The sequence below is a fragment of the Pezoporus occidentalis genome, unplaced genomic scaffold, assembly GCF_034315485.1.
Source record: "Pezoporus occidentalis ecotype Australia unplaced genomic scaffold, CSIRO_AGI_Poc_V1 ctg142, whole genome shotgun sequence".
Taxonomy (NCBI): Eukaryota; Metazoa; Chordata; class Aves; order Psittaciformes; family Psittacidae; genus Pezoporus; species Pezoporus occidentalis.
The window spans coordinates 1,711,764-1,737,800 of record NW_026913230.1 but is presented as its reverse complement, the minus strand read 5'-3'; the positions used below and the strand labels follow the sequence as shown (position 1 = coordinate 1,737,800).

Sequence of the window (26,037 nt, the reverse complement as noted above, 5' to 3'; positions counted from 1 at the left end):
CAGAAGTTATGGCAAGCAACACCCTCAATTCTCCACACTTAATTCATAATAGAGCACTGTATATGAGGTAAGTAACAGAGATTGGGGCCACATTTGCATAATAAAGATTGATGCTACTGCAAATTCCATCTTGCTCTTTGCAACAGCATAATTACAGACTTTGTGGTCTCTAAACATTGTATTTAAAGACAACTGAGCCCAACCGCATTCTAACCTATTTGCATCTTGTCCTTACAGATGGAAACTATACCTGTAGCTGGTTGAGGACACCATATAGTAGCAGCATTGGTTTAACTGCTAGACACCAGGAAAACTGGACTGCTGGTGTTTTGCCAAATTCCATGGTGACCCTTATTGCTTTTAGCAAGTACACTTTTGGCCCATTCAGTTGCACTGGCTATTTTGTGCCCAAAACATGAGTTAGTGCATTATAAAAATTATTTATCTTTAAAGGTTAGGTGGCTTTTTTATTCTCAGATACAGCCATTAAGACTCTTACCTGCAGAGATGTATGCCTAATGCTTAACCGAGTGACAGCTTGTGTATGCATACTGGGAACGCTGCCAGTACTAACAGTGACATGGCACTGGCTTCACATGACTTGCCTGGGAGGGGACAGCCAGCTCCTGCTTGGAAACACCCCCGTCTCCTTCGCCTAAACCCTCATAAAGTTTCCACAGCAGTGATGAAAGGTGAGGAGCTGAAGCCCAGGCTCTAAATGGGCACAGAGGACCTCTCCTAGGCTGCTCTCAGCAGAACAGGCAGGAAGAAGTCAGGGATGTAGCAGCTTGAAAAGATGTGATAGAAACATTGAGGAAGTCATTCAAAGGCAATGTATGTCTGTGTAAAGGATGAGTGTAAGCTCTTCTAGGAACTCTGGCTGCCTTCAGACCTGTGCAGTGCTTGGCACAGTGAGACGTCCACCAAACACGATGTCTAGTCCTGTGTCTGCCCATATAGCGTGGCTGATATGAAACTCTTTGGGTGACCAGGTAAGCTGTCCTTATATTTTTCCCTTTCTATACTTTCATGGATGGCTGTAGCCTTTTTCCCTCTCAGGTGGGTTTTTTCCATTGTCTGGGCACTGTAAAGATTGATTCCAGTGAAAGAAGGTTTACAACAGAAGAATCAAGCAGGAGGGAGGAATAGCAAGAAGCTGGCGTGGGCAGGCAGTCCATCACAGTGATGTACTTAGTAGTAGTAGTGTATTACTGCGTGTTAGTGTAGTGTATTACTGAGCTGTGCCTGCCAGCAGCAGTATGGTCTGGCTGCTGTCAGGACACAGTACTGGGTACAATACGAGGAGAAGCCTCAGCTTGGGGCAACAGAAATTGATGGGACAGCAGAGACGAGACATAAATAATAATATGACTGTTAAATATAAAAGGGCAGTTCTTTCCTTTTCAGATGATGTTGAGCATTTTAAAACATGATTCAGACAAACTGGCTTTTTCTGATACCTAAAGTGGAAAATTCAGTGAAAATACATCTCTGACTTAATGAACAGTTGTTGGACAAGTGATGAAGTACATGGAAATAATTAAACAAAATGCATTGGAATTCTTTATGGACCAGTGTATGTTTCGTTTCCGCTTTAACATCAAGGCCCTGATTGGAAAAACAGTTACTTTAAGGGTGAAAATTTAGTTTGAATCAAATTTTGTGTTAACTAATTTGAAATAACCAAAAAGGAACCTTTTTTACCTCCCTTTTAAGTGAGCACCAGTTCTAGCTGATATTTGGAAATAGCTGCAGGCAGCTGAGATCTTCACTGGTTGATTCGGGGCTGTGTAACATGCCAACATGAGAGCAGTGCCAAGCAGCTGAATGGCTTTTTTGTTTGGCAAAAGAGCTGTGGTTACACCAATGCTTTTTAAATGTATTTGGTGTATTCTGAATCAGAAGAGAGATTTTCCAACAATAAAAGAAAGTAGGCAATGATATATTTTGGGAATCCTGATCCATTGAAGTTTATCTTGTTTTAAGGCACGTAATGTCAATTTCTATCCTGTAAATACGACTTGACTGAGATTCTGGGGAGAGGGAGGGTAAGGAGATGCACAGGATTGTTTTGAACTGGAAGTCTTTGCCCAAGCAAGACTTGTAGCATAATTTGGTTATTTAAAAGGAGTACTACTAGAAACATGATTCTAATTTTAACTCTTTCCTACACTCACAGAATCTGGGACTTGGTGAAGCAATGGCTCTTTTTCCTCCTAAAACCTCAAAGCAGAATCACATTCTCTTTTGTGCTCTGCTTTTGAGCTCATTCACACACAAAGATTCAGCAGCCTTCCATCAAGCAGCTAGCTGAGATACCCCTCTTATGTCTGCCTCCCTGAGAGGTAATGTTGTACCGCAAGGTCGTCAGAGCTGAATAATCTCTTTAACCACAGAAAACTGTGACAATGCTATTTGCTGTACTGTGTCAGCAGAATCATTTCATATTGCTGTTTTCATCTCCCACCTGGGTGGTGGTAGAGAAGATAACACAGCAAAAGGGCAAGGGATATGAGATATAACAAGGGACATTCTGATTAGGAACTGCATGGGGGATATCACAGCAAGGGTAGTCAAATCCCTGGACAGTTTTCCCAGAGAAGCTTTGGAATCTCCCTCCATGCTGACACTCAGAACTCAACTGTTCAGGGCTCCAACCAACCTGCTAAGAAAGGTGGAATGGAGCAAAGCCTCATAAAGGAATGGATTATTCAAGCTTGACATGTTTTGAGCATTAGTAGTGCTTTCTTGGAGGCAGTGGGCGCACCTACATTGAGAGGACCTGTGTGACAAGATAGGTGTATAGTGCATGTTTCGTAACGTGAATGCATCACTGCAAGCAGAAGGGCTTTTGGAAATGACGATAAGATCCATTTGTCCTGTGGCAAGTGATTTATGCTGTTCTGTTCAGGCTGGCAAGTTATTTGTGGTTGCTGCTTTCAGGTATTCCTCATAAGATATGTTAGAGTCCAACTATATTTTTTCAATCAGGTTATGTTGGCAACCTTGATACAGTGGAGAAATAAAATACACAGAAGACCTCTCATACTGGCTTCAATAGCTCACAAGTCTAATAGTGAGGAACTGCAGATCTCAGGAAACATGAGAAGTCCTAGGACACCGTGACTTCCTTAACACATTCTCATTTTAAGCAACACCACCTCAGGGCACTTCTCTCACTACTGCTTTGGCCAAAGGAGGCAGAGTTAACTTGTTTATGTCTTTCAAGGCTGCTACCAAAAGTGAGCATTTCCCATAGGAGCACATAGAGCCCTGTTTCGAAACACGGGGTTGGGAGTTCAGATCCATGGCTTCAGGTTTCAAATTGTTTCTTGCCTAATTTTATTTCTTCTTCTCAGAACCATTTATCATCAGCTTCTTCCACTGAAGTACATGGTGTGGTGACTGGGCTTGTCTTTTCCTGTCCTTGGGAAAACAGGAATACGAGCAGAAAGATGGTCTCCAATTTTTGTCTCATGCTCCTTGACGTGCATGCTAACATAGGGGTATAACATAGGGAACACAGGGAAACAGAGCTGGAAACTCCTGTAAATAAACTGAGTTGCATTTGTAAGGATGTACCCAGAAAGCTATCATTTCAAACCTTCTGGCTGACATAGGGACTTATTTTTGGCAGTGTATTCCTCCTCTCCGAAACGCTGCAAGAGGAGTACTCCCAAGAGGCTTGCTACCATCAGAAAGGTAATGGAATATCATCTTTCTAATGAATACATTACCAACTGTTTCTCTTTATACTTTAGGTAACACATTTTGCCTCTGCTTGAATATTCTTCTTGAGTATGAAAACCAAAAAGGATTTAATTCTGCAGCCATGAGTAATCTGGCCATCATATTAGAATTCATGTGTTTGTGTTCAGGTGAAGCCATGAAGACTTTAAGGAATGTTTTGTTAGCTTTTGCTAGTTAATAATTTATAGTAAGAATGCAGGAATATCAAAACAGTTACACAATAATTCCTAGGACAGCAACAGCAGGTCCTGAATCACAGAGATCTTGCCACGGCCACGGCCAGCAGTGAAACCCCAGCAGCTACTTTAACCTCGGGGCTTATTTTATTTTAATTCTATTTTATTTTTTACCAAAACCAGCAACAAATGGTCAAATGCAGGGAGATTTATTACAAGATCCTGTCCATTTAGGACTTTAAACCACCAAACTGACCATAGCAAGACTTGAAGCAAAGATGATTTCCTCACAACTCACAGTTCCTCTGCCACAAGAGTGAAGGCTGTGGGGGGCTCTACTGTGTTAATTCTTCATGGCACAAACTCACTTTGTTGTAGCTGGATTTTTGTTTCCATCCTTGTGAATTTAACAACATGTCACCATTCTGGAAGAGCGCAGGTTCCACATCATTATTTCCTTGCAGTCAGTGAAGGGCTGGAGTTCTCACTGGGTGCAATGTATTCCTGGGCCAGATCAGGGGAGGAAGCTGTGCCACAACACGAGTGGCACGATCACAAGCTTTGGGTTTGGCTGTTCTCCCATGTGTCTTTGTTACCCTTGCATCCCTGTTAGTCTTGTAGACAATACTCATCAGGACATAAGGGGATTTCTCTCCCCAAGAGCTCAGTTTGCTCAAGTAGCCAAGACGAAGGAGGGAACGGGACAGGACACAGCACAGAGATTAAGTACTTGACAGTTTTGCAACTGAGCTAGAAGCTGAGGGGGTTTGCTGTTGTCAGCAGTGTGCTCTTCCACTTTCCAGTTGTACAAGGCTCACTTACTTAGATCACCGTTTATTTCAGATGAAAAGAGTCTCTGGGTATCCCACCATGGCTGAGCAGCAGAAGCAGGTAAAGACTCAAGGTTATCTTTTAAAGTATCATCTCTTGCCACTACAGCAACAGCTTCCCAGCATTTTTCCCTTCCAGTGAGCTGCAGCTGAAGGGTCTGTTACCTTTGCTTGTATGGCAAGAGACCACAGCACTCCCCTGTAACCAGAAGCTGTGCCACCTAACTGAGCCCAGTCCTCAAAGTGGTCCTGCTGAACAATGTTTCCCTCTTCTACACTGAAGGAATATTCCAACTTCTACAAGCCCTTTAAGGGCAAGATGGATCAAAGTCTGGCAACTAACGTGCTGGGGCTGTTGGCATGAAGAGAAACAGGGTGTTAGCACTGGGACTTGATGAACAAGATGTTTCTTTTCCTATATAAACTTCTGTGCTCCTACAGCTCATGTAATTCCACAGTGTGGGATTCACTCACGTAATCACTTCATCACATGAAATAAAAACACAGCCTCAAAACAAGCCAAAGGGCTTTTAAAATAGCTTAAGTACTTGAGCTTCAGCCACTCTCTGTCCTGTCTCAGAGCAGGACACACAGAGTGATGAGCATTAGGAGTTAATAGATTTTGAAGCTCAGTTCTTCAGCTAGAAGGTGCTAAATAACTGAAATACTATTTGGTCTAACTAAAAATCCTGACCTTGTGAGACATCAGAGTTTTCTCGCTGCTGTATTCTTCCTTCATCCCAGAAGGATTTATGGATACCACTCCCTTAAGAATGTTACAAAAGCTTTGTATAGCTTTTGTAACCTTTTTTCCAGATAATAAGAAGATGGTATTCCAGGGTCTACAGATTAAGAGAGTCTTATCTCATGTCAGCAGACACGAGATACCACACGGATGCGATTGGAAGTATGAAACTGCTGAGAGAGCAAATCTCCAACCCTGAATCCAGCAGGCACCCTCTGAAGCTGGAATAGGTGGCTTTTGCCAGCCTTGCAGCTGTAGCTCAGTGCGCCAGTGATAATGCGGAGGCCCTGGTTGCATTGCTTCCAATGTAAAACTGCAGGGTTCACAAACAGCAAGCTGTAGGGCAAGAGTCCTTTAAATTACTCCCAGTTCCCAGCTCGATTAAAAATAAATGATAAGAGATGAAGGCTGTTTGTTTTAACAGGGAAAGTTTCAGTGCTAATGAGCAAAGTTCTGTCCTGGCACAGACATAGTACTGACAAGTCTTGGGCAGTGTTTAATGTTCTGTAGCTGTTACCGAATCTTAAAGCACTGAAAGCTGTGTAGAGAGGATTCCTCCTGCATTACCCTAAACACACCTGCATTCAGCATTTATTAGTGAGCTGCCTCTCTTGTTTGACCTCTCTGATGGGAGACAAGCAGGACAGCAACTGTGAATCATGCTATTTTTACTCCAGTCTGTTTGTGCAGCACAGCAACACGTATTAAAAACAGGAAGGAGAGAGTAATGAAACAGACACTCACTGGTTAGTACACTATAGTCTTTTAGAACTGCACTGATTTCTTTTTAAACAGTTATTCTGCAGATAAATACAATACACAGCAACCCAAGAAAACTGAAACTAAGATTGCTGAACTCCAGAACCAATTCCACCTTGGGCTACTCTAAAAGATAGATGGTTAATTATACAGTTGTCGTATATTTGGCTAAACAACTTGGGTTTGGATCTTTAAATGCTCACATTGAAGATGCTTTTTGTAGTTAAAATCCTTACTGTGATAAAAAAAGTCACAGTAACATCACATTTTATATCTTTATGCTGTACACAGGAATATTTGTTCAGTAGATATCATTTCTGTGACTGATAGCAGGGACTTAGAGCACTTTATACTTTTGAGTATTTTAGCTCCTTGTTCATGTGCAATTGTTCCATACAGATGGCACTTATTAGCCAGGTGGTACTCTCAATACTAGAGCTTAGCTGTACCTGTGATGGCCTAAAGGCACACAAAGTGCATTATGCAAGGAAAGGTATTAAACCTCTCTTGCACTTGTAGGGAAAAGAATAGGCAAGGTTCTGGGCACATGAGCCTGACTTCACAATCAGTCTTCAAAGCAAAAGTGGAAAGGAGTACTTCTGGATTAACTGGAGCTGTTATTCAGTTCATCTGAGCACAGCAGGTCTTGACTGCTACAGGGAGGAAGCATAACTGCATACTGAGAGGGAGAAAATACAGAGGGAGGGAGCTGTTGAGGTGGAGTTCCTTACACTTTCTTCCTTTCCAGCTGCTTGTGGTTATCCAGAAGCCCCTTACGCTGTAGTCCTCCAGGTACCAGGAAGTGTGCCAGATGAAAACAGAGGGAAAAATCAGTGGCCCGTTCTCTCCCTTTGATTATTCCAGAGAAATTCCATGTCAGACCCGTCAGGTCTCTGTAAGCATGGCAGATGGATGTGTGTGTACTTCCCCCCTGCTCAGTCACACACAATGTCCCATAACAGCTTTGTTGTTGTGCTCTTTAGAGAGTTTGTGAAACAAAACAGCCCTTCATAGGACTGCCTTCATCGCCTGCGTTTCAAACACAGAAAGTGCTAGTGCAGGACACAGCAGCACACGCTCACTCTTGTTGCTTGCTCACAGGAAGAGAAGCTCTGGGATGCCATGAAGGTCACTGCCTGTGTCCTCGGAGCAGGTCTTCTCCTATTCACTGCCTTAGCGAGCTCTGCTTGGTAAGATGGTTTGAACAAAAGGGCTTGAGGAGAAGCTTTTCTGTGGAGAGGGGAAGTGGGTGATGAAAAGATGGGCAACCAAGAACACTTATTCCTGCAGGTACGTGCAGGATATCTGGGACACTTTGGGCCATTTCTGGCAAACAATGTGGCTAAAGCTCTACTACCTGTTAGAGGGAAAGGAGTCAACACTCTTCTTACTTGGTGAGTTTTAACAGCTCTCTACTGTAGGAACCATCCTTGTGTTACATCTAAAAATGGGACGTGGGCATGCCTGCCTAAAGTCACTAATCCTCTCACTGAAAAAGCACATGTAAGCTTCAAAGAGAGACAGAGCTGACACAGTGCCACTGTGCTGGCTTTGGACTGTTCACATTAGACACCCTATACAGATCAAAAGGTTGACCTTTCTGCTGCTGCTGAAAAGACTTCATAAACTGGATACACTTTGTTCCTGTAAGAACTGAATGACTCAGTAGAATTACTGAAAAGTGAAGTAAAATCAGTGAATTTCACTCTTGCCATAGCACCTATATAACTTCTCTGTCTGTGATTACAGCTGGTGAACAGACCTGGTAGGCATCTTGCAAAGGTCCTGTAGATCAACTCAACCTTATCCTACTTGCATTTAAAAACCACCCATGATAAAGATCCCACAGCCTCCCAGAAAAGCCCTTCTTGGCCTCAGCTGTGGCACGTTTCAACTGATGAGACATTTGTCTATAACCTTGTCCCATTTCCTAGGTCTTACTTGGATGTTGAACGTACCCATATTCCATTTTAAAGCACCTCACTGCAGGGGATATGCATCTGGCACATCTGGGTCCTAGCAGGATCCTCTGGGTACGATGCCACTGTATTTTGTTTTCGATTTAGCCTCAATTTATTCACATCTCTGCCCTTTCCTCATGCCACAGGGGCTGCACTGGTGCCTGCCCTTGCTTTCTGGTGCTTCAATGGAATCCTTATGGTGGCTGATATAACAGGAAAGCCAACTTTCATTACTCGCTATCGCATTCAGCTGGGCAAGAATGATCCTGTAAGTATTTCTTACTCTGACTCTTCTGCTTGCTAAACACTTCCTGCTGTCTCTCAAGCCAGGAGTAGGGAGAAGAACCTGTTATGCTTTCCTCTTGTAACCAGATAGGGTTCAAGGACAACCAAGCTGAATCTTCCATATGTACTGCAGAGAGGAAGGCAGTTCCTGGGATGAAGCTACTGATCAGCTCTGAATTGGCTGCTCGTTAAGAAGCTGATCACAAAACTAACATGGGAACTGCCTACAAAACTTAAAGCTCTTTCTCCTTCCCATTCAAAGCTGCATTGCTCCTCAAGTCCTTTGACTTAGCCTCAAATCCCGAATTCTCTTTTGCAGGTGGACACAAAGAAGTTGCGCCAAGCCATCTACACAGCGCTGTGCAATCAGGTCTTTATCTCCTTGCCCATGCTTCTGCCCATGTTCTACATCCTGCAATGGTGGGGCAACACCTTCAGCAAGGAGTTACCCACCTTCCGCTGGTTCCTTCTGGAGATGAGCATCTTTACCATAGTGGAGGAAATTCTCTTCTATTATACACACAGGTGAGCTGAGCACAGGAACAGGACTTTGTGGTTTCCTCCATGCCTTTAAGCTCATACCCATCCCTTGAAACAGCTGTAGTCCCAGTCCCCCCTCTTCTACCTATCTTCTATACATATGAGATGACTTACAGTCCTGAAATCCACCCTTACAACATGAGGCTTTGGTGCTGCCAGTAACTACAGTAAGAAAAATGGGTAAAATTACAAAGGTGGATCAGCTTAAAGGCTAAGGAAGAAACAGCCCTGACAGCTTTACACCAAAGCTGTGACCCAGTGTTCCTCGAAAAGAGAAGAACAAGACTGACTGTCCTGAAAGAAAAAAGCTCAGGAGGTCAATGACTGAGGTACTGTTCACTTGTACGGCACCTACAGAACAGGGCTGCTGACACTGCAGGCTTTCTAAGCACTAAAGCAAGGAAGAAAAGAGCCTGCAAAAGACTGTGCAGGAGCAAGCGCAGCATTCTCAGCAATAGGTTTCCCTTTTGGACAAATACAGATAAAAAACTCAAAAAGCCATTTCTTACAAAGAACCCACAGAACCTGAAGTTCTGACTCTGGTAGCTGCCAGCAGGAAAAGTCAAAACAGTGAAAATACAAAGCATGTCTTTCCCTAAGGAGTGCTCCCAAGGTTGATCAAGAGTCATTCAGGGACTGATTTATGGGACTTATCTGGACTTAAGTTTAACATCAGCCAGTGGGCACATCAATTGAGTAAGGCTACAGTATTCAATACAGAGAGGAAAACTACACTCTTATTTCCACTGCTCCAAAATTGTTATGTTAGAAGGGGTATGAGCAAGTCCCCAGCAGCAATTCTGTGTTATGATACCTTATGTTCCTTTCCTGCAGAGCTCAGACCCTGCCTTTCTCTGTGTTCTCTGCTTAGGCTTGTTCACCTCCCACTCCTGTATAAGCACATTCACAAGAAGCACCACGAATGGACAGCCCCCATCGGTGTGGTCTCCATTTATGCTCACCCAGTAGAGCACATAGTAAGTGGATTCTCCCATGGTCACCCTGCACAGTGTAATTTCCATGGGATGTGGAGGAGTGGTAAGAAAAGCAAATTAAACAGCACTTCTTTCTTAGGAAGTTCAGCTGCACTGTCAAGTGCTACTTGTCTGTAGAAGGGTTGCAGTATCTGTTTATACCAGATGCTTTAAGAGCACAGATCCAAGGACCTGGGCAGCAACAGCCGTTCATGCCACTGGTAGGACACAGTGAGGTGATGCAGCTGGATCATCACACTGATGCTGTTGAACATGTGCACAGGCTCTGCCCTTTTACACTGAGGTTTCCCAAGAGCAGCTTCAGATTATTCCAAGATGAAATTCAGACCTCAGGCTCCAGGGGGATTTACTGGAATGATGCTGCCTTCACAGCCGTGGGTTGATCTCAAGTCTAACTTCTAGTACAAGCTTAGAGCTTGGGGTGGGACTATGTTAGTAAAACTCAGCTCACTAATTCTTTCTTTGATGCTGCTCTGATTTTAGTAAGGTGTTTGAATCTGCTTGTCATGGACCCATTAATAAAGCTGAGTTTGCTATTCATTTCTAGCTGTCCAACATGTTGCCTGCCATGACCGGCCCGATGCTCATAGGCTCTCACATCGTTTCCATCGCAGTGTGGTTCTCCCTTGCTCTGGTAACAACGAGCATCTCACACTGTGGATACCACCTGCCCTTCCTGCCGTCACCGGAGTTCCACGACTTCCACCACCTCAAGTAGGTCTGGGCACTGCTCGGCTCCCTCTTCCCCTCCTGCAAAGCTCCTTTCTGAGGGTCAGATAGGTCTGCATAGGAGAAGCTTACCCCATCCCAATAGCCAGCTGAATGCTGTTGGTTCCTAAAGCAGTTAAAGAGACCAGGGCTTTGGAGGACTCCAGCCCTACAGCTGCTGGGCACCTCATTGACATCCAGCCTCCTCCAGCAGCTGACTTTGAAACCTCCTCCAAAGCATGAATGCTGAGGCTGGCATTCCAAGTTCCTGGAGATTATATGGGAACAAAGCACATAGTAGGGTAGAAGTAGCAGCTACCACTGGACTTTCCCCATCATGAACATAGAGCAGACAGTTCTGTGCAAGGCTCTTCCTAGGAGTTCAGGAGAACTGCATGTGACCTAGAATGAAGACAGAGCAAGGGCAAGCCACAAAGCTGGAATAGATTTGCAGGAGCCTCTCTGTCCCTTTCCCATAGAGGGGGATTAGTAACACTGATCAGGTAACACCTTGCTTAGGCAATCCCCATTAACCTAGAGGTTCCAGGCCACCTCTTACACTGGAGAGAGCAGGGTTCCAGCAGGTTGTTCCAGGGATATAATGCCACAGCAGTGCAAGAGCTGTTCCCATCTCGCACATGTGCTCCCAGCTCAGACATATTCCTCCTCAACAGCTTGCCCCTCCTGCAGAAAGAGCCAGCATGACAGCTCTATCAACACCCAAGTGCTGAACATCACCCACACCACAGTGCTGGTTCTCATTAGCAGTCCTATCCGCAAGCTCAGCTCATGTCAGCACTGCAGAGCTGAGATGCTCTCAGTGGCAGAAGTTGCATGGATCATCAGGGCTCCGAACAGAGATGGAAGTGGGGAAGTCAGGGTAACCCCAGTAACATCCAGTGATGCTCATTCCATTTCCCAGGTTCAACCAGTGCTACGGAGTGCTGGGAGTGCTGGATTACCTGCATGGAACGGATACAGTGTTCAGACAGACCAAAGCCTACGAGAGACACAGGGTCCTGCTCAGCTTCACGCCGCTCTCCCAAAGCATTCCTGACGCACCCAGGAGGGCAGAGTGAGCCAAGGCAGCAGCCAGAGACAATGATTTGTGCCAAACAGTACTTGCATTGGGACCCAAGTTATTGTTCACACATAGCAGAGCCCAAAGCTGAACATAAACACACTACTTGAGATGACTGCACTTTTGCTGCTGTTATTTTCTCCCCAAAGCACAAACCACTGCTCTAGGAAGCTATTTTTAAACAAAGTTGAGTGTTTTCATTACTTGCACTGTTGCTTGGTTCCAGCTGCCTGCACCGGGGCAATGTGCTCTGGGCCACGGGGGGGGAGTTCCTGGGGTGCTCTCATGGCTTTAACACTGCAGTGTTCACAGGCTATGCTTTGGCCTCTCTTGGCAGCATTCTATAGAAATACCAACCAGATCATGGTAACTACACTGGATTAAACCCTCTGTTCTGAGAGTCAGGATGCCTGGGATGTGCGATGCAACCCCATGAGAAGGCACGGGGCTTCAGAAACACCTTACCCTGCACATGCGGAGGTCTGACTTCCCTTGAGCAGTTTCTTTGTGCCAGCTCTGAAGGAAGGGCAATCACATCCTCATCTGTGCTCCACAAACCAACACCTGCAAACAGCGAGTTTCCCCTCATGGGACAGGGAAGGAGAGCCGGGAGCTGATGCACGACATGGCAGAAGCCTCCTCCTAAGCCGCATCTCATTCCCCACACACCCTAAGGAGACACAACCCAAATCAATGTACAGTGACAACCTATGGAAAGAGATTTGCCAAGGGAAGAAGTTGGGTGGAGAGCAGTGGAACCCTAAGGAAGGACTCAACAGAACACAGCCTCATGCACATCAGTTTCTATCTACACAACCAAGATGCTGCCAGTGTCCTCCAGGATCTTTTCAAGCCTCCATCCTGTCTGGAGGCCTCGGGCAACAGTGATGTATCTCTCACCACCTCTAGACCAGGCCCAACGGGGGCACACACACAGGGCAGACTGCTCACCCCCCCGCAGCTGAGTAGAACACAGCTCTGTTGTCTTTTGAAGTTTTTATTTTTATACATTTTTTTTGTATTAAAAAGGAAAAAGCATAATTACCACAAATTACAAAGGACTAAAGCATTACTAGAATAATGAATCACATCAGCCTAGAAAGCAGATACTCTGAATAATATTAATGTTATAATACAAGCTCTCATTCAAGTATTTTACATTTTTTTTTCCTCTTTTCCTTTTATACGTGATGATGATCCTAGCACATGGGTCAAAGATTATGTACTATCGACAGAAGATGGATCATGTACAGCAGGGCCATATTAACAAGATTTTTCCTCCCAAGTGATACATGGTCTGTGATGAGTCATTTTAGGTTTGTCTCTACGATAAATGCAGCTGAAGAAGGTTGCACACACTTTCTAGTTTGGGGGAACAGAAGGCTGAGGTTGGGACACACACGGGGTTGGAGAAGGGCCAGCACATGGAAACACCCCTTTTGCTCCAGGTGAACGCGCAGCTCAATGAGGGGTTCTGAGCCACGCATCCAAAGGTTTCCAACCCCAATGGGACCAGGACAGGAGGAAGAGGAGCAGGGCTGCTCCGGGGAGGCTTGAGGGACCAAGAGGTGCCACTTGGGCTGTCACCCAGAGGGTAAACCACAGGGGACAGTGCAGGGACCCAGGGCAGGCGGTACCCAAGGTGCTCCCTGCTCCCTCTGGAGCTTCCCACTGAGGGGATGTGCTTGTCACAGATACATCGGTCCTATGTTCAAGTGTCTGCAGAAAGTGAAACTGTAAACTACTCATTGAAACGCTGCCCCCAGCCCCGAGATGAATGTTGTCTTTACAATAAAAAACAGAAAAGGAAAAAAAGGAAGTAATCCATCTATTACCTGTACTGGAAACTTGGGGGGGGGGGGGAACCCAAAGAAAAGAGTCAGTGAGTCATTTAACACCAAGTGTAGCAACCCTCTCTTAAAAAAGAGCCTAGCAATCCATTTCAGAACAGTGACAAAGGGACATAACCAGCCTCGGAGGAGATGGAGAAATGAGCATTGCAAACACAGCTTGCTACATGTACAGTTTTCCTTTTTTTTTTTGTCCTTTTTCTTTTCCTTTTGATACGGTAACTGGAAAGGCATTAACAGCTAAAGGCCCCCTCTGCTCTGCCGTGCGGAGTATGTATGAATGCGTGGCAGGATGCTGAGGTTAACACATCGTATTGTTACAGTACAATCGACCAGTCCCAAGCAAGATGAGCAGTTGCTTTAACTCGAGGGACCCCGAGGGCTACAGTGGCACCACTGGGGTGCAAGGGGGACAGCAGAAGAGGGACAGGCAGGCAAATGGAGCAGCAGGATTATTACTTTAATTTATACCCCCCCATCTCCCCCCCAGATGAATATGGCAAAGCAATAAAGCCCCCTCCAAACACACCTCCTATGCCAGGGCTGCGTACCTGTTGCAACTGCTTGCATCCCAAAGGGAGGCTGACCCTGCAAGGAGCCCTGGGCTGTAGCAGCCTGGACATCCCAGGAAGAGGGGTGAGATGGGGAGTGCTCCCCATGCTCTGCATCCCCCAGCCTGCCCGAGGGCAGCCAGGGCTCTCCTTGGCTGTGCCGGTGGCACCAGCACCACGCAGCCCATGCGAGCTGTGGGATGGAGCCGCGCTCACAGAAGGATGCCACCGAGACCACTAGGATTAAACACAGCACAAATATGATCATGGGCAAACATCCAAGCCAGAAGCAAGGCCTAACACAGGAGAGCAAGAGCTTCCTCCAAAGCACAGCCCCTCTCTGGACAGCCTGCGGTGGTGCGAGCCGTGCGCGATGCCTTCCGCATGCAGCTCCGCAGCACGAGGTCCAGTGTCTCTGCAGACCTATGCAAGCTGCAGGACAGGGGGAAGCCTCGCTGCAGTCAGCCCTGGCACTGACTACACGCTGCACAGGGGCTTTGCCATGGCCACCAGCAGCACAGGGGTGCAGGACACTGCCATAACCAGAGCACCGTGGAGCTATGACCAGTGGGCATTGCAACCCAATGCGACCAGCCCAGAGACAGAGCTGGGAGCAAGCCACAGCTACCTCGGGCTGTCGCATCCTTCTTTCCCTGGCTCCCTGGCTAAACTGCTATCCACGGTGAAACAAGGCACATGCTCCACAAAGCTGGAGGGCAATGGGACCGCTGGGACTGATGTCCTGATCCACCTCCCCCTGGGAAACAGGGGAGGGGATTCACAGAGAGCCCTCAGCCACACTGATGCGACAAACCACTGACTCAGCAGAGCGGGGGAAACCTCTCCTGTGCCAAGAGCCTCAGCCTTAGAAAGTAAAGAATAATTTAAAATCAATTCAGATTTGGGGAAATTCTCTGGGAAATGTCTTCTCTCTTCTACCACCTGGCAATTCCACAGTCTGCTCCACAAGCACCGACTCCACAGCAGCAGCTCCTTCCTCCTCACTTCCTATTTCATTTGTGACTAAAACACAGAGGGTTGGCTTTGAAAGAGAACACGCACTGACAAGGAACACAGACACGGCAGCAAGGACCACCCTTGGCATATCCAGACCCGCTTCAACTTGCAGACAGCCAGCAACGCATCTCCAGTGTCCTTGATCAACCCGATCTCTGAGGCTTTTCCTTCCCAGATTGGAGCAAACCCGGCCGCATCCGTAACCTCAGAGATCTGACTCCATCCAGCTCACAAGAGAGGGGAAACCCAGGGATAACAGTCATGGCCACAGCACTGTACAAGCATTACTTGCCTGTCTTGCCCAGTTACCACCCTGCAATCCTAGAGCACTGCTGCTGTAATGGAGCAAGCCCCGACAGACTGGTGTGCTGAAACAGGGCCTGTGAGCGGTACCAAGCTGCAGGGTGGTGGGGCAGAGGTGGACAGACCAGGGCAGGATCACACCAGCAGGAAAACAGCAACGTAGCAGCTACCCTCACTCAAACCCAGCTGTGCTTTCAGTTCCAGCAGCAGTTCACAACGCTGCCCCCCACCTGCCCCATCACCAAAGCAGCACCTCTGGCGCAGTGTCAGTTTGGGGAGGTGACAACTTCAGCCAGAGCCGCTGATGGACAGCTTGCCCCAGCTCACCCTCTTGACCTCTGCTCACCCATCAGCCTCGCAGCTGTGTAGGGATTGAGATCACTCCTCCCTCCCAGCTATGAGACTCCACATCAGCTGGATACGCAGGGGAGACACTGTTCATTACCAGCTTGTGACTCTGCAGATTGAGTAACGCAATTAGCTGCATCCAAGTAGCCCATCTGCTCCACACTGTACACAGGAGCGTGCTTTGCAGCTCAGAGTGCCAGCCAGATCCACAACCAAGCCAGCTGCAAAGCAGGTATTCCAACCCAGGAGATGGAGCACAGCAGCAGCAAGGCAAGCGGCTGTGGCTGCTTCCCACCCTTATGGTAGGAACACGACTTTCCAGTGCTACTTCTGGGCCCCAGGAGAAGATCTTGCCCCCTAACACAAGCCCCATGTGAGGGAACACAACTCATGTGCCTGGGGAGGGGTTGCCTGCCAAAGCCACCCGGTGCTGGGTAGAGCAACCGAGGGAATGCCATAGCAGCTCTGCAGCCATGCCCTTGCCTCGGACGAGCAAGGAGCAGTACGGTGTTAGCTCAGCCCTCGGAGATGCAGACTCCAGGCAGCCGCCTGCCAAGACACGGTGCACACGGAAACCCAGGCAAGAGCTCTCCTTTGCCAGGCAGGTCCCCAGCTCACCCTCAGCACAAGTCCCATGAACAGTGATGCTGTGAGAGATGGGTTCCCTGCGGCTGCATCACTCCTGTGTCAACAGCAAGGACCAGTCCCTCAAGGTGCTGTGACCCCCCTGACCACACTGGAGACACAGACAGGATCAGAGCCACATCCAGCCCCAGCTTGCCTGGAGAGGGGCCACCAGCACGTGCAGTCGCAGGGAGGATGCTACAATGGTCTATACACAACGGAGCGGCTTCAACTACTTTGCGAGCACAAGTCTTGGATTCAACTGTCCTCGGCAGCTTCCCCCGTGAGGAGCAGGGCTGCAGGGGCTCCGGGCGAGCTGCGGGGTTGGAGGGAAGGCCGCGGGGCAGGATCAGCTCGGCAGCAGTGCCGGAAGGAGTCTCTGGGCCGAGGGGAGCAGGAGCCCAGCGTGCCCCGGGGTGCAGGGAGCCAGCGGCTGCCCCGGGCCAGCTCCACCATAAGGCAACTTTTTTTTGTTGTTTTTAATTATTTTTTGGGTTTTTTTGTTGTTTTTTTTTTCTTCAATAATATTTCCAAGGAAGAAAGCAAAGGGAGATGTGTCTTTAGAAAGTTTTTTTTGTTGTTTTTTTTTGAGGGATTTTGGGTATTTTTTTGTTGTTGTTTCGTTTTTTTCAAGGGAAAAGGAAGAGAAAAAAAACCTCCAGCAAAGTCCTGTCTTTGCATGCAGTGGGCATTCCTGGGGCAGCTGGTGCGCCGTCCATGCAGGCTCGAGTCCAGGTGACCTGCTGGCTTCCCACTAGCTGTCCTTGCAGGAAAGGAGTCAGAACAAGCCTATCCTTGGCAAAGGTCCTTTGGTTGACTTCCAAATTGTCCGTGACAGAAGGGAGAGAGGTGGGCAGAGGGAGAGCCAGACCCTTGGGAAGGCTGGAGGCGAAAACACTGGGAAGGAGGGACCAGGAGAACGAACAGGACGATGCTCCTGTTGCGGCGGAGGGGCACCGCCGTACGTGGAATGGGAGATGTCAGCCAGGTCATGGAGATCAGAGGCTCCGCAGCATCGCTGTGGCATCGGTCCCCCATAGGGAACCTCGCTCCTCCGAGCCTCCTGAGCGGGCTGCCCTGCGATGCGAGAGGGGACACGAAGGGGAGGCGTTGGGGCCGCACAGAGCAGACTTGTTTTGGTAAATCCAGACAAACTTCTAGCAATAATTTAAAACTTGATATATATATATAATAATAAAAAAATCTCCCCTTTCTAAACCCAGCCAGAACGTGTTTGTTTGTTTGAAGAGACACCAAGACATGAGTGTGCGCACAGGAGGGGAGAAAAGGGAAAGCAAAGGGTTGGGTCTGCTGGGAGCGGGTCTGGCTCTGGTCATGGTGTTGTAATAGCAAAATGGTGTTTCAGATGCAGATCATCCTTGCTTTCCAGCCACAAGAGAAAAGAAATAGTGTGCGTTGAAGGTTTCTCCAGAGCAGCCTATTCCTGGGCACCCACCTTCCAGCTCCCTTCCTGTCTCACCTCCTCATGTCTCCCCTTCTCCGAGCCAGTCCCCCACAAACCCACCCCATCCCCTGGCAGGAAGCAGATGCTGCAGCCTCTCTACTTCCCCACTGTCTGCGATTCTGCAGCTGCCGGGGCAGGGGATTGCTGGCTCAGGTTTTTGGCATCCTCTTGTGCAGGCTGGCTGGGTGAGGCGTGGGCTTGGCTGGATGGGCACTGGCTGACCGTTTTGCTGGAAGACTGGGATGGGTAGCGCTTCCTGCCGTCGCCCCCTGATGTCGTCGGATATCTCTTGTGTCCACCTTCCTCCCCCATGGGTGGCTGGAAGAGAAGCACCACCCCAGGATCAGCAGATTCCCCCTGGATCAAAGAACAGTTTTCCTGCAAGCTTCCAGTTGCAACTTCTCTCCCTGACCCACAAAGAACACACGTGCCCACCCCAAGCCCACAGATGCCCTCCTCCCCAGTCTACTGCTACCAAAGACAGACTGGCTTCTAATTAAGAACAATGGTGACAACTTGCTTCCCACCCAGGGGCACAGCCCAGAAGCCTGGGAGCCAAAGCTCCATTCAAGCCAAAGCATTTAACTCCCTCCTCAGCTCATACAGAAAGATGGGCTCATCCACGGGTCACTGCCCACAGCAGGGGAGTTGGAACTAGATGATCTTTAAGGTCTCTTCCAACCCAAACCATTCTATCATGCAGTTCTCCAGAGAGCTGTTCTGAAGTGGATCTGCAGTATTCCAACCCTGCAGCTTGTTCTTGGCCAGGCTGCAATGATCGGGCATGACACTAGGTGTCACTGACTTCCCCAAAATCCTCCATCATTTGAGGGGGACCAAGGAGCTTTTGCAGGGGCCATCGGTGTGGGGCAGGCATTGTGGCTACTCACATCCACTCGGAAGTCCTCGAGGCGCTTGAACTTGCTGAGGTATTCTTGCAGTTTGCTGTTAATGTCCAGATTTTTGGCTTTGGAATACTTTAAGAAGGCCCAGAACTTTTCCAGCCCATAGAGCTGTCCTGGAGGGGAAGAAAACCAAACCAGATATCAGAACACTTTCCTGCAGGCTTCCCCACCATTTGCCTCACAGACCCTCCTGTCACACTGGTAGGCACAACTGAGGAAAGATGGAGAACCTAGAGGGAAGCAAACAACTGTAATGGGCAGCCCTCTTGATAGGGGATGTCCTGGTGGTGACAGAGCATTGAGAAATCCCTAGAGGAACTGGTGCCTCTAGCAAAACATTTTGGAAGCTACAGCCTCTCATTGCTCTCTTCCATCCCCCCAGCAGTCTTCAGGATGATGAGCATCCACTCAACCCTTTACCATGAAGCAACAGGACGTCCATCTGATCCCTGCTGCACATGTTAATGTACAGCATTACGTGGCTTCCCCAAAATCACAGGAAGAGGCCCAGAAGCAGCCATGCAGCTGGACTATATTGCTGTCAACCCCAGGGGAAGGCCAAAAGAAGCACATACCAGCTTCGTAATCCTTGATGGTCTCTTCTTGAAAGTCCTTAAATATGTCTGGCCGGAATTTCTTCTCCAGCCCATAGCTGTAGTATCTGAAAAGGCACTCCAGACCGTACCTGGAACAGAGCAGCACGTGGTGCTCAGACACTGTACGTAACACCCGAGCAGAGAGGCTCTTGAGGCAGGAGCCCTGCTGTGCACCAGCAGCAGGAGGGGACTGAGAGCAACCCCAATCCTACCTTGGAGCAAGGCAGAGATGCTGCCTTTGCTTTGCTGTGAGCCCTGCAAAAGACTGAACCCTTCTTCTTCCCTCACTCCCCTCCCAGGAAAGGCCACTCTGCCCCTCCTCTCCTACCTGTATCCCTCCTTCCCGTCCTCCACAGCAAGTTGCTTGAACTCCTCATACATTTTCTTGTTGAAGTGATCTCGGAGGAAGAAGGACCAGAACCGGAAAAGTGTGTTCATCTCCTGGGACTGACCAATGCCCAGTCGTTTCCGCTCTGTTTCAGGAAGAGGAGACATCACAAGTCAGATCTCCCAGGGACCCAGCTCTTGCACAGGGGCTCATGCAGAGCACCCACTCCAGTGCTGGACACCCTGAGCCACTACCCATGCTCACCAAACACTGTGGTGAAACATCAGCTACCAGCAAGGTTGTCCTGTAGGACCCTGCTTTTCTCTATGTGCTGGTGGCACAGACACCCTGCCCCACACCCCAGTGTCCCTACCGTTAAGGCAGCGCCGACGGTACTTGTGGTAGACATGTTGTGTGAAGCCATTCTCCTTGAGCAGCTCGTGCGAAGGATGCTGGAACTTAGGCAGGGACTGCGGGGTGCAGCCATAGCTTCCGACAGCTGGGGTCCCCTCCGAGGGGCTGGAACTGAGTATCAGAGACTCCCATCAACACCCTTCCTTGGCATCACCCAACTGGCAGTGGAGTGGGGTCACACTCTGCCCCACAGCACTTGCCTGTTGGCACCACTGACTCCCTGTGACTGTCCACTCTGGGTTTGGGACCTGGGCCATGGGGATATCCTAACAAGAAGGGAACTAGTATTTCCAACCGAGTCTCATCTTGTTGTTCCAAGGCTTCAAACTTCCCTCCTTTCAGGAGGGACAAGTTGGGTCTCAATCCTTTCTGCAGCCACCTAATAGGAGACCTCCCCTGCAAGATCAGGGACCTTTCCTTAGTGACATGGTTTACTGGTGGACTTGGCAGTGCTGGGGTAAAGGCTGGACTCAATGATCTTAAAGGTCTCTTCCAACTGAGCTTATTCTATGAGTCCAAGATCAGAGCCTGATTTTTCCCTTCCTTTCCACACTTACTCCCTTTCCCATTTCTAGCTCCTCCACGACCACATAACACCCATCTCTGGTACCTGATGGACGCAGTTCGTGGCCTGTGCTCCCGTGAGTCCATCACCCAGCCCACGTGGCACTCCATCGGAGGGTTCGAACTGTGCCTTGTCTTCCTCTTCCGTGGAGTCTGCAAGACACAGTGCATCAGGGATGTGTCCCCTTTCTCACCAGGCCCCAGCTGGGAAACCCCCATCTCCTACCCCATCACCCAGCCCCGGTCCCACCTTGGCATCTATCGTCCTTCCCTCTTTCACCACTGGGTAGAACCTCGGCGTCTGCGTTGGGTCCTTCAGCTGAGGCGTGCGAGGGGTCCGGGGGGTCCTGGCGTTGCGGTAGTTGGGTGATTCTGGTACAGTTGTAGGCAAAGACCGGGCGATGGTTGAAGGTTCAGGGACTCCAAACAGCTTGTTAGCCAAAGCGTCTGTGGGTACTGCAGAGAGAAAACCCCCCACCACGGGTCAAGCTGAGCTCTGAGCATGAGGGCATCACTACAGCCAAGGGACATCCATCTGGCAGTTGGGAAGCAGCAGAGACAAGAACAGAGACACATCCTGGCCCCCTGAGACAAGCAGCTTCAAATCCAGCATGCCACCAGCTTGGCCACACAGCCCAAAGCCTAGCAGCAGATCCAAGGACTGAGCTCTCTGGGATTCCACAAGGCATCTGCTTCCCAGTGGTTAACAGCGGCAACAAATCCCCCCATTCCCAAGAGAAGGTGCCAGGCACAGACAAACAAGACCCAGCAGGCAGCTGCCTTCCAGCTACTCAGAGAGGGTGCAAGAGGAAAGTCACAGCCAGGGAGCTACATCAAAGCCTGCCAAGTTTTCCTCACTCAACTGGGACACCCCTGCTTTGGGGCCTCCTCTTCTGAAGCCCCAAAACATTCAAGTTGTGAGAAAAGCACTGCTCTGGGAAAGATAATCCCACATTCCTGTGGCCACAATTCCTTCTCCCCAGCTGCTACCCAACCTCCGATGGCCTCTTACCAGGAGGAACAGGGACAAACTCAGTCACACTTGTCTCTTACCTTGCTGGAACCTGGGGGGACCAGGAGGGACTTCCTGGTTTGGATCCACTGGGGGCTCTGGAGTCAAGGTGTCAAACTGCTCCCTGCTGATCATGTTCACCTTCTTGAAGTTCTCCACCTCTTGCTGCATTGGAAGAGGAAGATGATGAAGCAACAAACTGCCCTCTTTTCCCCTTATCCCATCAGCTCATCATGACTCCTCTCTCCACACTCTCAGCTTCTACCACCCCAGAGAGAAACACTGCTTCATGAGTGTGCCATGTACCAGCCATGGGAATGCTGAGCCCAGCTGATAGCTCCAGCAGCCACCCCACCTTGCAGCCAAAATGATTTCCATCGCTGAATATGTGTAGCTGAATCCCCAACTGTGAGAGTCACCAAGCTGGAACTCCAAGGCTTCAAAGCAGCAGATGGGCTTTCTATGAAAAGCCCAAGTCTGTGCAAACTGGCACCAAAATGGGGAAGAGCTCAGGCAAAGTGCAGCCCATCCATCTCTGAGCCAGTAAGTGCAGTCTCCAAGGGACTGTGCCATAAAGCACTGGGCACTATGGACAGTGCAGGGACATCCAATTTCCCCCACAGACCTGGCACTGCCTGCCAAGACCCTGGCAGCAAACAGAGCAATGAGCCCCAAGTCATCTCATTATTGTCACTGTGTTTACCTGGCTGAAGCCCTACAACCATGTTACAGAGCTGTGTTTATCCCTGATACAACAGAACACGATGCTGGGAGCCAAGAATCAAGCTCTGCAAGGGGACTAATTCCAGCTTAGCTCTAACCCATCCCACACCAAGGTAGTCAGCCTCCTGCATGCGTGCCTTCCTACACCCCCACACGCACTCCCTTCAGTCAGCTGCTCTCACCTTAATCTGTGAATACTCTGGCTCAAACTGCTCTGTCCACAGGTCCTGCTCGTAGTAGTACAGCCCATCGTTGATGACCTTGGCCAGCTCCGAGCTCATTTTAGCCCTGGATGTGTGGTTGCCAGTCCGGTCCCCGCCAGGATGCCGGCGCAGGTAGGGAGGCGTCTGTGTCACGATGAGGATCTTATTTACATCCCTGTCATCAATCTCGTAATCAGAGTCTTCGTCCGACCAGTCGGTGAAGGTGTTCTTGCGGCCGTCCATCTGCTCCATCTCCTCATCAAACAGGAAGTCTAGCTCCTCTGGTTCATCTTGGTCCTTCTGCTTTTGCTGCTGCAGTGTCTTTGACTCCTCTGGTTTCTATAGGTAGGGGTACAAGGGTGACAAAGAGTAAACACCACACAGTGACACAAGCATCGTGCTTGGAGACACAACTATTGACCCTTGTTTCTTTACTGAAGTCAAAGCTGCTCATATAGGGAGAACACCTTGTTTACACCACTGAATATCAGCTCCAAAGTGGGTCAAGATGGGTCCAGGAAAGACCTAGGACATCACTCCCATGACAAACAGACCCTATCTGATTTGAAACCTGCCTACTTATGATTCACTCAGACAACTGGGAGTGGGAGACCCCCCCAGCCCAACAGCACCTACATCAGCACCCACCTTGGGCCTGGCTGGCGAGGGCCGAGGTCTCTTCTTCACTTCAATCCATGTCTCTGAATCCAGGTCTGGCAGACTTGTGGACAGGCCCTTGGGCATTGTCTTCAAGTTACTGACCTCCTCTGTTTTGGTGGGGACTGGGCTGGCAGCACGCGGGGAGCCAGGAGCAGACTCTAGAGCCAAGAAGAGACACAAGGTGCTTTAGAGGAAGGAAGGGAGCCTGGGGAAGTGTGTAAAGCACTCGACCAAAGAGGGAGTTACTCTGGCAGCATGGCACATCTTGATCTCCTGCCAAAACCAAGTCTTACAACAGCCCCAAGAAGATTCTTCACTTGACCTCTCGGGCCCAGCCCTGGGATCCTGAGAGCCCATAAAAGGCAGCAGACCCTTCCCCTGCAGTCAGCTGACAGCTCCATACCTGCTGCCCTATTTGTGCTCAGCATCTCCTCGTCCATTAAGGAAAAGGTGCATCTGTGAGGGTCCTCTGCTCCGCCCAGCAGTAGTAGAGTATTTCTAGGCACAGCCAAGAGACTTCCAGCAGGACTAACCCCTCCCTGAATCCCTTCAACCCCCCCAGACTCAGTCTCTTTCATGTTTCCCCACATACAGAAGTAGCAGTGCTCTGGAAGTCTGAGGATAAAGCCCATACCAGCTCGCACCACCAAGCAGAAAGCAAACGACAGAGCCTTGCCTGGGGAACACCCCAGACTCTCAGGATCTCAGTCCTGCTGCAGTACCAACACTGCATCCCACACCTCCGTCCACATTCCCCAGTGCCCACCTGTCTCTTTCTGGAAGCTTTGCCGGGGCACAAACTCAGGGCAGTTGATGAACTGTGAGAAGTCAGTCTGTGTGTAGTCTGCCATAGGGGGGCCAGGCAGAGCCCATTTCTCTGGCTGCTCTTTTCTCCTTATCTTCTCATCCACGATTTCCACCACCTTGCTGTCCTTCAGAGCCTGGAACCAAGGGATACCTGGTTAATTTATAGCCCTACCTTGGCACACTGAATGGCTCAGCCCCAGCCCTTCCTCCCTGGGAGAAAAAAGAGGAGGAGGGAGCAAGGAAAGGACAAGGGAAGGCTCCACTTGCATCTCTCCCATAGCCCATCTAGAAAACAGACCTCAGAGAGGGATGGCAAGAAGGAAAGTTAATCTTTCCTTGCCCTCACCTTGATGATGAGGCTGATATCAGTGGTCAGCGCCTGCACCCGGTGGAAGCTGGCAATCAGGGTGATGGGAAGGAAACCATCTGAGTCCATCTTGCGGCGCAGGAAGAAGTCTCGCTCCAGGTTGTCCACACTGAAGTAGTATTCACTGTATGGACAACACATCAGTGTCAGGCAGCTCCAAGACACCTTCCTCTGGACACCCCATAGGAAGTAATCCCCCACATTTCTGCTGCTGCAAGGCTGATAAGAGAGCCTGTGGAGCCCAGACGTGGGGCAAGCTGGTGCTCTAAGGTGTGTGGCACAGAGTCAACACACCCTGGGGCTCTAACCCTACCCACAGGATTAACTACACAGACCCCAGGGAGGATCTCTGTGAACATCCCAACGATCAGAGAAGAAGAGGTGGTGCTTACATCTGCCGCTTGATGTAGTCTTTGAGCAGCTCCTGGTCCACACTGTAGAGCTCAGCACTACTGATGTTGTCAAAGTAGTAAGTGATGTTGCTGGTGTACTTCTGTGTGCGAGAGCCATCCGAGCCCTCGAATTTCCGGTACCCATACTGGTAATCGAAGTGCCCTGTGGGGCACCAGGAAGGATCAGCACAGAGCTCCTAGGATCTGCCAGACAGGGCTAGACTCTCACACAAATAGCTCCCTCTGCACTGTTCCTGGGGCCCCATGGCAGCCCACAATGGGGCATCACCCACATCCCTCATCCTCCTGCTCTCAGCTTTTGCCACAGAAGGGATCTCAGTGAAGTTTCAACACACCAAGCCAAAGAGAGGCCAGGAACCCTCTTACCCAGGAGCAACTGGGCAGCCCAGATGGCACATAAAGACCCTACACTGAAGCTGTGCCAAGCTTTAGATGCTGGTTTGTCAAGTGCCAGTGCAGATGCTTCCCCACCCAAACCATGACTCCTGCTTGGCTCTTGCCATAAAGCCTACACAGAGTATCAGCATGCTTCAACTCCTCCACGCTGGAGTACTACAGGAGACAAAAAACAGGTGGAGGAGCTTGGTCTGAGCAGCAGAAGGGCATCTGCCTTTATTAAAATACTAGAAAGAATAATTTGCTTTCATTAAAATCAGCTCAATTTACTAGCTGGGATGACCTGCCACAGTATTTCCCTGTATCCCTACAGCGCTCTGCCCTCCCCAGCCTGCTCTGCAGCCCCAGGTCTCACACGCACACAGCCATGCACACTTCAGCACACGCTCCCTGCTGCCACAGGAGCACACATCCAGGGATCACCTCCTCTGCCCCGGCCACGGCCCCTGCCGCGGCCCCGGCCTCTGCCCCGGAAGGTCCCTCGCACAGCTCCTCCCTCGCTCTTCACGCTGGAGGTTTCATCATGGTCCTGCCAGCTGCGCTCGTGCTTGTTGTCCGGGTGCCAGCCTGCAGCAGACAGGGAAGGAGGGGCAGGAGGAGTGTTACAGTGTGAAAACACCCTCCTGGAACAAGCCCGCTGCACCCAGAGCGCTTCGAATGC

At 49.4% G+C, this 26,037-nt stretch overlaps 2 protein-coding genes across 6 annotated transcripts in view; one reads left to right on the top strand and one right to left on the bottom strand.

The window, feature by feature from the left end:
• The first annotated feature begins 391 nt into the window (after positions 1 to 391).
• Positions 392 to 13,687, top strand: FAXDC2 (fatty acid hydroxylase domain containing 2). Of its 4 annotated transcripts, none has more exons than XM_062609973.1 (10): positions 392 to 992; positions 3,638 to 3,702; positions 4,770 to 4,817; positions 7,362 to 7,450; positions 7,551 to 7,654; positions 8,368 to 8,489; positions 8,826 to 9,031; positions 9,918 to 10,023; positions 10,589 to 10,755; positions 11,672 to 13,687. In XM_062609973.1, exons 3-10 carry the CDS (start codon positions 4,770 to 4,772, stop codon positions 11,826 to 11,828), a joined length of 999 nt encoding a protein of 332 aa, XP_062465957.1. In that variant the 5' UTR covers positions 392 to 992; positions 3,638 to 3,702; the 3' UTR covers positions 11,829 to 13,687. The 4 variants fall into 4 exon arrangements, with proteins under 4 accessions (XP_062465957.1, XP_062465959.1, XP_062465958.1 ...); XM_062609974.1 differs by lacking the exon at positions 392 to 992 and adding an exon at positions 3,260 to 3,458; XM_062609975.1 differs by lacking the exon at positions 4,770 to 4,817 and having other exon boundaries at positions 404 to 992.
• LARP1 (La ribonucleoprotein 1, translational regulator) overlaps positions 12,812 to 26,037 on the bottom strand; it is a 29,096-nt gene continuing 15,870 nt past the window's right edge. For both annotated transcript variants that reach the window (XM_062609970.1, XM_062609969.1), the window contains exons 6-19: positions 25,800 to 25,943; positions 24,960 to 25,122; positions 24,547 to 24,691; positions 24,160 to 24,334; positions 23,382 to 23,551; positions 22,713 to 23,072; positions 21,849 to 21,972; positions 21,046 to 21,251; positions 20,842 to 20,948; positions 20,191 to 20,342; positions 19,818 to 19,962; positions 19,469 to 19,578; positions 18,879 to 19,006; positions 12,812 to 18,306 (exon numbers count right to left, since the gene is read on the bottom strand). In XM_062609970.1, coding sequence (XP_062465954.1) covers positions 18,085 to 18,306; positions 18,879 to 19,006; positions 19,469 to 19,578; positions 19,818 to 19,962; positions 20,191 to 20,342; positions 20,842 to 20,948; positions 21,046 to 21,251; positions 21,849 to 21,972; positions 22,713 to 23,072; positions 23,382 to 23,551; positions 24,160 to 24,334; positions 24,547 to 24,691; positions 24,960 to 25,122; positions 25,800 to 25,943 — 2,351 coding nt within the window. In that variant the 3' untranslated portion in view covers positions 12,812 to 18,084. The remainder of the gene's footprint in view (positions 18,307 to 18,878; positions 19,007 to 19,468; positions 19,579 to 19,817; positions 19,963 to 20,190; positions 20,343 to 20,841; positions 20,949 to 21,045; positions 21,252 to 21,848; positions 21,973 to 22,712; positions 23,073 to 23,381; positions 23,552 to 24,159; positions 24,335 to 24,546; positions 24,692 to 24,959; positions 25,123 to 25,799; positions 25,944 to 26,037) is intronic.